This window comes from Alosa pseudoharengus, unplaced genomic scaffold (assembly GCF_046254945.1).
Source record: "Alosa pseudoharengus isolate Yale_2024_CS ecotype anadromous, Long Island Sound unplaced genomic scaffold, YU_APseudo_1.1 YU_APseudo_1.1_scf_16, whole genome shotgun sequence".
Classification (NCBI taxonomy): domain Eukaryota; kingdom Metazoa; phylum Chordata; class Actinopteri; order Clupeiformes; family Clupeidae; genus Alosa; species Alosa pseudoharengus.
In genome coordinates, this window is record NW_027468630.1 from 12,539,896 (window position 1) to 12,549,388 (window position 9,493).

General features: G+C 43.5%; 1 protein-coding gene across 1 annotated transcript in view; it reads right to left on the bottom strand.

The window, feature by feature from the left end:
* Window positions 1-9,493, bottom strand: part of LOC143126092 (SITS-binding protein-like) — an 11,636-nt gene continuing 2,143 nt past the window's right edge. Inside the window, exons 4-11 of the mRNA XM_076288009.1 lie at window positions 8,615-8,825; window positions 8,220-8,364; window positions 5,864-6,028; window positions 4,256-4,506; window positions 3,840-3,976; window positions 3,585-3,706; window positions 3,086-3,265; window positions 1-626 (exon numbers count right to left, since the gene is read on the bottom strand). Coding sequence (XP_076144124.1) covers window positions 450-626; window positions 3,086-3,265; window positions 3,585-3,706; window positions 3,840-3,976; window positions 4,256-4,506; window positions 5,864-6,028; window positions 8,220-8,364; window positions 8,615-8,825 — 1,388 coding nt within the window. The 3' untranslated portion in view covers window positions 1-449. The remainder of the gene's footprint in view (window positions 627-3,085; window positions 3,266-3,584; window positions 3,707-3,839; window positions 3,977-4,255; window positions 4,507-5,863; window positions 6,029-8,219; window positions 8,365-8,614; window positions 8,826-9,493) is intronic.

Consider the following 9,493-nt stretch of genomic DNA (forward strand, 5'->3'; position numbering starts at 1 on the left):
CTGGCTCAGTAAGCAGGTGAGAGGTCTCTAATGACCTTTGTCATACATTTAGCCCTTTAAAGAGCTCAAACAGACCATCACAGTTTGTGCAGCTACCTCATAGGGTCTAGTTCCTTTCTGAGTGCTGCATTTCTCTTAGTGCTGCTGTGCAGCTTTAGCATGGCCAAAGTGGTTTCTTTCAGGTGTGTGACATGAACATGGCCAGAATGGTGCCCCTTGAGTATGCAGCTCTTATATGGCCAAATTGATCTTCTTAAACTTCAGGTGAAGTGGCCAAAGGCGTGTCCTTCACATCAGCAGCTTGAACACACCCAAAACAATGTCCTTGAGGTGTTTGGCTTCAATGTGGCCAAAACAGTATCTTTCAGGCGTGCATCTTGAACGTGGCCACAACAATGTCCTTCAGTTGTGCATCTTGACCATGCTGACCAGGCTCTGTGAAGCCTCTCTCAGGAGTGGATCCTCGTGAACACGGCCACTTGTTCCAGTCCCACCGGATAGCGCCGCAGCAGCACTCCGCCCTGGAACACATGACCCGTGCTGCGCTCCTGCCACTGCAGCTCGTCTCCCGGCAGGTATATGTCCCTCCACAGCGCCCCTCTGTCTGTCACCGGGGCAACCAGCACCTGTGCACACAAACTCAAATTCAATCCAGTCACAGCCTCACATTATTTCTATACAGTCTATATACTATAATAATAATAATAATAATAAGCTTTATTTGTATAGCACCTTTCATACACAGAATGCAGCTCAAAGCTTATTCAACTTATCAACTTATTGACAACTCAACTTATTTATATATATAAGAGTATATATACTCTTTGATCCCGTGAGGGAAATTTGCTGCATTTATTCCAATCTGTGAATTAGTGAAACACACAGTGAGGTGAAGCACACACTAATCCCGGCGCAGTGAGCTGCCTGCAACAATAGCGGCACTCGGGGAGCAGTGAGGGGTTAGGTGCCTTGCTCAAGGGTACTTCAGCCGTGCCTACTGGTCGGGGTTAGAACCGGCAACTCTCCGGTTACACGTCCGAACCAGTAGGCCACGGCTGCCATTTAGAGCATCTAACACAATAATAGAGAAGAATCAGTCATTCCTCTTTGTTGCTGTGGCCATTTATGATCCAATCAGAAACATATCAGAAATAATTAGCACTATATAGGCTTTGCTAACAAATGCTTAGGCCCCGTTGATGTGTTTGCCTTAGTTTGTGTTGTGATTATATGACTTTATATACAGATGTTTTATATACAGAAGGAACACAATGACCGGAAGACTGGCAGCCTTAACCCTTAACCCCCTACAAGCACGCCATATGGCAACTGTGGCAAGAAAAAACTCCCATATTCCAGGAATAAACTTTGAACAGAACCTGACTTAATAGGGGGAGCCCATCTGCTTCTGGCAGTCAAATGAAGAATAATCTGAAAAAGTAGTCTACAATGATGACTGTTTTCAGGTCTTTTAAAAAACATTGAACTTGCCTGTTTGATGCACAGAGACAGGGTGTTCAATAGCTTTGGGGCATAATGGATAAAAGCAGCTTCTCCACTTTGCTTGTGGAGCACTTTGGGTGCAATTAAATGATAAGCATTAGAAGATATAAGTTTCCTTTGTGGTTGATGAGATATTAAAAGCTCTTAAAAAAGCTATTAAAATCAATTAAAATTCTATAGGAAAGAGGAAGCCAGTGCAGTTCAGCTAACACAGGCGTGATGTGTTCTCTTTTCTTGGTCTTAGTTAAAGTCTAGCAGCAGAGTTCTATATGAGTTCCTATTTCGTTATATGTTTTTTGGGGAGACCAGTAAAAAGTGCATTGCAAAAGTCTAACCTGCTAGTGATAAAGGCATGGATTAGTTTTTCTGCATCTTATTGAGTTAAAAAGGGCCGCACTTTGATAATGTTTCTCAGGTGGAAATAGGCTGTCTGAGTAACTTCAGATATGGGGCTTGAAGCTTAACTCTGTATAAGATGACATCTACTGTAGGCCTGTTACTTTTGATTTGACCTGGTGTGCCAGGTTCCCAAGATTGCTAAGAACAATGTCTCACTTTGGTTTTGGTCCAACCAAAAGTACCTCTGTTTTGTCATCATTTAGTTTTAAAATAGTTTTGCTCATCCACTAAATTAATGGAGGTTAAGCATGTGATAAGGGAGCAAAAGCCAAGTGGGTTAGTTGGCTCCACAGAAATATACGATTGGGTATCATCTGCATAGCTGTGGACGTGTACATTATGCTGACTTACTGTATGATGTTTCCTAACGGAAGCATATATGGGGAAAAGAGCAGGGGACCAAGACAGCTCCCCTGGGCCACACCAAAAGGCAAGTCATGTTTTATAGACACATGATCTCCTAGACTAACATAAAAATCTCTGCCAGTAATGTAGGTTTGAAACCAGTTAGAACATTATCAGAGAGACCCACACACTGCAAGGCGGTGAATTAGAATGTTATGATCAATGGTTTTGAATGCCGCACTCAAATCTAGAAGAATAACGATTGAGACTTTGTTTGAGTCAGAAGCCAGTTTAAGATCATTGACTTTTTACTAGGGCTGTTTCTGTGCTGTGATTTGATCTAAAACCTGATTGGAATTTTTCAAGGATACTGTTTTCGTTGAGGACGGTATTTAGCTGATTACAAACAAGGTAGGTTTGATATAGGCCTGCAGTTACTCAGGATAGTATGGTCGAGATTTGACTTTTTAAGTAAAGGTTTCACAACAGCGGTTTTAAAAGCTGTCGGAAATATACCTGTTTCTAATGAGGTATTTATTATCTTGATAATAAAGGGAGCTAAGCTATCATATACATTTTTGAGGAATCTAGTAGGGATTGGATCTGAAGCACATGTTGAGGAGCCGGTCTGAGTTATAATTTTCGAGATCGAGTAGTAATAGTGCTAACTATAACACACTTATTAATCAATCTAACTCACTTATCACATAATCACATCAATTAATATAACCCACTTATCAAATAATCTCATGCATAACATGCAGAGTCTAAACTGACCTTAAACTATACACCCAACTTTGGGCACTATATATAATCTCAAAAAAATGCAAGGGGTCACCTCATCTCCGATCAGAAACTGGTTGTCGATGGTAAAAGTCTGAGGGTCGTCAGGGGTCAGCCACCAAATGGGCCTGTAGATGGGGTTGCGGCTGACGCTCCACTCCTGGGTGTACTTGTGCAGGAGCGGCACCACAAAGTCCACATGCAGAGACAGGTAGGACCTGGTCAGGTTCAACACCTGAGGGACCAGAGAGTTTAGAACGGTCCTACTTGCTGCTTAACCCCCCAACTACCAACACACACACACACACACACACACACACACACACACACACACACACAAACCCTCCCTTTAACACTCACTGTATTTCTCTGAGTGAGAGAGTGAGAGAGTGAGAGTGAGTGAGTGAGTGAGTGAGTGAGTGAGTGAGTGAGTGAGTGAGTGAGTGAGTGAGTGAGTGAGAGAGAGAGAGTGAGAGAGTGAGAGAGTGATATAGAGAGATAGATTGGGAGTAAAAGAAGACAGATGTAAAATTGTGACTGGATGAAGGACTTACCCAGTCACTGTCAAAACTCCAAGGAGGTTTCTGAAAGGAGAGGACAGGCAGAAAAGAGCAGAGTTCCAGCCAGCGAATAAACAACTCTTCATCCACCTCGTCCTCGTGTGCCAAGGAACCCCCTGTAATAGAAACGCATTCACTCAAGAACATACAGACAGCTATACATGCAGTAACATACAAGCAATGAGCCCAACACTGCAATAGATATCTGTATTGAGGAACAGTGCACGTGGAACAGTGAGAAGTCTGTACCTACGGCGTCGGGAATGAAGAAGGGATATCCCATGAGGCTGTGCAGCAACATGGCCGGTATAATGCCCTTCAACCCTGAGTACCTCCAGTCTGCTGGGAGAGCAGGCATCCGCACAAGCAACCCCAATTCACTGAATCTACACACACACACACACACACACACACACACACACACACACAAACACACACACACATACACAAAAACACAGACACACACACAGACATACACACACACACACACACACACACACACACACACACACACACACACACAAAAACAGACACTCACACAGACATACACACACACACACACACACACACACACACACACAAAAACAGCAGTATCCAGAAGCTGCAGTGAGTGTGGTATTTAGAGTGAAGCTGATGTTCTACAGCAGAAGTGCATGTAAGAGTACCCTGAAGCTGAGGTGAGTATGGTTGTGTCTCCAGCCTGGGCTGCGATTCGGCCCAGCCTCCTGAGGTATGCTCCTGCACTCACAGAGTCCTTGTCTGGGGGGCTACCCTCCCCTGCCTCCATGACCACGTACTCCGCTCCAAGGTGGGCAGAAACCATTGCCACCTGCCCTGAGAGCCAGCGTGCTGAAGTGGGGCAGGACAAGTCCAGCTTCACACACAGCTCTCCCCTCCACCAGGTCAGGAGTGGAGCCTAGGAGGGCCAAACAGAACATGTACAACATGCACATCTACAAAACACAAATACAAATACATACGTACACAAATGAGAATGCATGTATTCTCAGGCTTTCTTGTACTGAAAACATTTCCTAGACAAGTGTAGTGAGCTTACACAGAGACACAACTAGCGCTACATGTGTAAACTGTGAAGTAGCTAACTAACTAGGAAGCAGGAAAGCTCTATTTTAGTCTAATTTTAACCACATTGTTCTCAGTAAAAATTTCAAGTTTTTGCCTGAAATTGCACTGTGCCTATTTACAAGGGCATTGTTCCCAACTCTTTTGGGGTCAACCATCAACTGTTGGACCTCTATAGAAAGCTGAGAACCTGTAGTTTTCGTAGGAAACAGTGAAAATAACTAAAACTGTGTGATGTACTGACAAAGAGTTACAGAGGCTAGAATATAGTTTTTTCTTTCTGCCGGATTACAAGCATCTCTGAACTGACCGCATTTCTGCCCTCTAGGTCACTTGATATCCCTTAGAAACACAACTGAGCCCTAGCACCAGGTCTGTGAAGCTGTGTGCAAAAGTAGATCAATATAGAATGAAAATATGAGTGCTTTAGACTATTATTTGCCAAGGTATGCCCATGCGTTTTGTAAAATGCCTATGGATACTCCCCATAGGACTTTTTGTTATCCAAAATGCATACTGACAATCAAATGCTTACTGCACATGAACCCCTTTGTGTAGAAGCATAATCCTGGTCTCAAATGAAAGGTAACACTTTGAGGTTTCTTGCTTCTATTTAGATTGTATGTCAGGTGTTCTGATATTGGCTGACTACACAAAATATGGAATAATTACAAAAAAGTCTCTATTTTTGCATTTACTTTGTTGGTTCAATGAGTGTGTATAAGATAGACTATACATCTGTACTAGTATCCAACTAATATTGGATAATACAACATGAAGATTCAATTTCTATGGATTCTTGTGAATATTTCAGTACCCAATATGTTGCATCTACTTATTGTGCTGCAGCTACCAAAAGCGGAGGAGGGCATTTTGGATCAAATTTAATTGAGACATAATAAAATTAATCTGAGAATGTAAAGCACTATACAGATTGTACACGAAAAAATTTTTGGATTCCCAAGAGTCAAAGCTTTGAAATGGTGTATAACATTACTATGCTACATAGCAATATGGTGCATACAATTGATTTAGAATATTGGGGGGAGGTGGGGGAGGGGGGTAACGTCCCGCCGGCGGGACACTGAAAGATGGAGAAAAACATGCCAACAAAAATATGACAAATCCTGTATAGATAGTCTTCTTGAATTGCTTACAGGTTGAGGCATCAGAAGAGAGAGGTCACTAACCTGCTGACTCCCTGTGCTGATCCATGACCTCTGATGCGCTGACGTCCTCTGCGACCTTTGACCCTGTAGGGACTTGAGGCTGAGGAACGGCGAGACTGTGATGGAGAGGTTCAGGTGGCGCACCAGACTTACACTCTTCCAATGTAAGTGCCTGTGAGTAGAGTCCTAAAAAGACAACACACACACACACATACGCACTGTTTAGGTGAACCTTTTCCAAAAACACTCTCTTGTCAAGAGGTCAATCCTATATAATTAAGGAAAATTAAGCTTTCTGTCACTCTTCACTGTGCTATCTGAAATAAGGTTAAAATTCCCCCAAAATCGATTTATAGGGAAAAAGAACCCTCCCATCCAACTGTGAAAATAGTGGTAATTCTTAATGTGTTGGCAACCATTAAAATGAATATTGCCAATAACAGCCACTAGAGGGCGATCATACCACTGCACTGATAAAATCGTTTGACCACCTGGTCATTTGCACTTCCCCTCCATGTTACAGAAACCTCATCAGCTCGCAGATTCCCACAAGAGTAGGGTGACCGGATTCCACTGTATGAAATATGGGACACACACACACACACACACACATACACATACACATACACACATCCTCCCAAATGAAATGGATGCAAAATATCTTTGGCACTATTGCAAAATATCTTTGGCACTGTTTCGAGTTTGCCATTGCAAATGAAAGACAAATGCTAGCAAACACCTGAGTGAGACATGCACCCCTGCACTCTACATTTGTATTCTAGATCATCTATCATTTATGTAAATGAATAGGTTATTTGTCAATATTTGTGTTCCAATAAACATTGTCTTTAAGAATTTCAGGAACGGGAAAATCTAGGCCAAAGTACTTTTATTTTTTTGATCGACAGGATTCTAAAAAAAGTCAGGACAGTAAAAAAAATAGTGCTGAAATATGGTACTGTCCCAGGAAAAACTGGCAGTCTGGTCACCTTACAACGAGAGAGCAGCCATCTCAGATGTCATCTACAGACACAGCAGAATCCTGGCACCCCGTCATAGCATTTCTCTGAAAGCCAACGCAGGGAAGCAGTGGAAACCACAGGAACAGGAGCCAAGAGCTAGGACTGGAGACGCGGTGAAGGGAATCAAATCTCCTGTTGTTTGTTCAACTAAGTGGCTTCACCTCAAATCACTTTATTATTATTATTATTATTATTATTATTATTATTATTATTATTATTATTATTATTATATTATGTCAATGTTATGATGTTATTATATGTAATGTTTCTTTGGCCATGTTTGTTTGTGTGCACATACACGTGTGGTGTATGTATAAGAGAGAGAATTCCCCAGGTTCAGTAGATCAGGCTGACGGGTTTTGAGGCCCTGGCAACAGGTAGCTGTGTGTGGCCTTGGTCACCAGATGAATCTGCACACAAACATTCTCTCTCTCTTTCTATCTATCTATCTATCTATCTATCTATCTATCTAGACCCAGACCCAGACCCAGACACACACACACACCACACGCACACACAAACCCCGGCACTAGATCAGGGTTGAGGTATTTCTAGAAGGCCAGATCCATTCCCACACTTCTCAGAGTTCACAGTAAGCCTGCTGTGGCCAGCGCAGCCCCTTGCCTCATGCAACATGCTCGCCTCATTAAGAGCACCGCACTGTCCTTATGCTCACCCAGCCCTCGCCCTGCAATCACCCTGACCCTGATATCACAATAAAATTATCATACAGACAAACACACACACACTCTCACACACACACACACACACACACACACACACACCCTGCAATCACCCTAACCCTGATATCACAACAAAATGATCATACAGACAAACACACACACACTCTCATACACACACACACACACACACACACACCCTGCAATCACCCTAACCCTGATATCACAACAAAATGATCATACAGACAAACACACACACACTCTCATACACACACACACACACACACACACCCTGCAATCACCCTAACCCTGATATCACAACAAAATGATCATACAGACAAACACACACACACTCTCATACACACACACACACAGACACACACACACACACCCTGCAATCACCCTAACCCTGATATCACAACAAAATTATCATACAGACAAACACACACACACTCTCATACACACACACACACACACACACACACACTCACACACCCTGCAATCACCCTAACCCTGATATCACAACAAAATTATCATACAGACAAACACACACACACACACACACACACACACACACACACACACACACACACACACACACACACCCTGCAATCACCCTAACCCTGATATCACATAAACAAATTATCATTCAGACAAACACACACAAACACACACCAGCAGAAGGCTGGTGGACGGCTCGTCCAGGCTGATAACAGCTGGCTCGAGTGTGTGCCTCTTCAGACGGTTGGAGAAGGTCCTCAGATCATGCTCCAGCCTCTCAGCAGAACTCACATGCTCTTGAAACTTCCACAGAGAAGACCTGAAATCAGACACACACATATTCACACACATTTCAGATCTTCACACAGACACACACACACACTCTTTATCTCTCTCTCTCGCTCTCTCTCACACACACACACACAGACACACTCTCTCTCTCTTTCTTTCACACACACACACACACACACACACACACTCTCTCTCTCTCTCTCATACACATGCACACACACACACACACAAACACACACACTCCTGCCATTCCTCCTGTCCATACAGTTGTGTGTTACCGTAAGATGCCTGTGTTAGGCATGACAGGCGTGCTGGCGTAGCGCATGCGCGTCATGACCTGGTGAGCCTCCTTCAGGTTGCGTGCCACACACACCCTGTAGTGCAGAGGCCGTGGAAGTGTGCCCGGCTCCATGCGCACACACAGCTGCTGCTGCTCCCTCTCCATGCCAACCTGCAAGGGCACCGTGGGCGACAGAAGGATAGCCACACCTGGCACCGCAGAGAGTGTTGCGCAGGTACACACACAGAGTGAGAGATTGAGAGAGAGAGAGAGAGAGAGAGAGAGAGAGAGAGAGAGATACAAGTGAGAGTGAGTGACGGAGATAGAGAAAGAGAATTGTGTGTGTGAGAGAATCAGAAAGAGAACAGGTGTGTTGAGTGTGTGTGTGTGAGAGAGAGAGAGAGAGAGAGAGAGAGAGAATTGTGTGTGTGAGAGAATCAGAAAGAGAACAGGTGTGTTGAGTGTGTGTGTGTGAGAGAGAGAGAGAGAGAGAGAGAGAGAGAGAGAATTGTGTGTGTGAGAGAATCAGAAAGAGAACAGGTGTGTTGAGTGTGTGTGTGTGAGAGAGAGAGAGAGAGAGAGAGAGAGAGAGAGAGAGAGAATTGTGTGTGTGAGAGAATCAGAAAGAGAACAGGTGTGTTGAGTGTGTGTGTGTGTGTGAGAGAGAGAGAGAGAGAGAGAGAGAGAAAGAGAGAGAGAGAGAAAAAAGAGATATCAGACCTAGGCATCAGCAGAATCCAAATTATGGAAATAAATATTCTAATGTCTTACCACATTTTCATCTATACACTCTTAAAACGAATGTGTTAAAAACAACACAACTTGCCTTGTTTTTAACACATCTCTGTGTCTAGTAGATAGGGACAACAGATTTGTT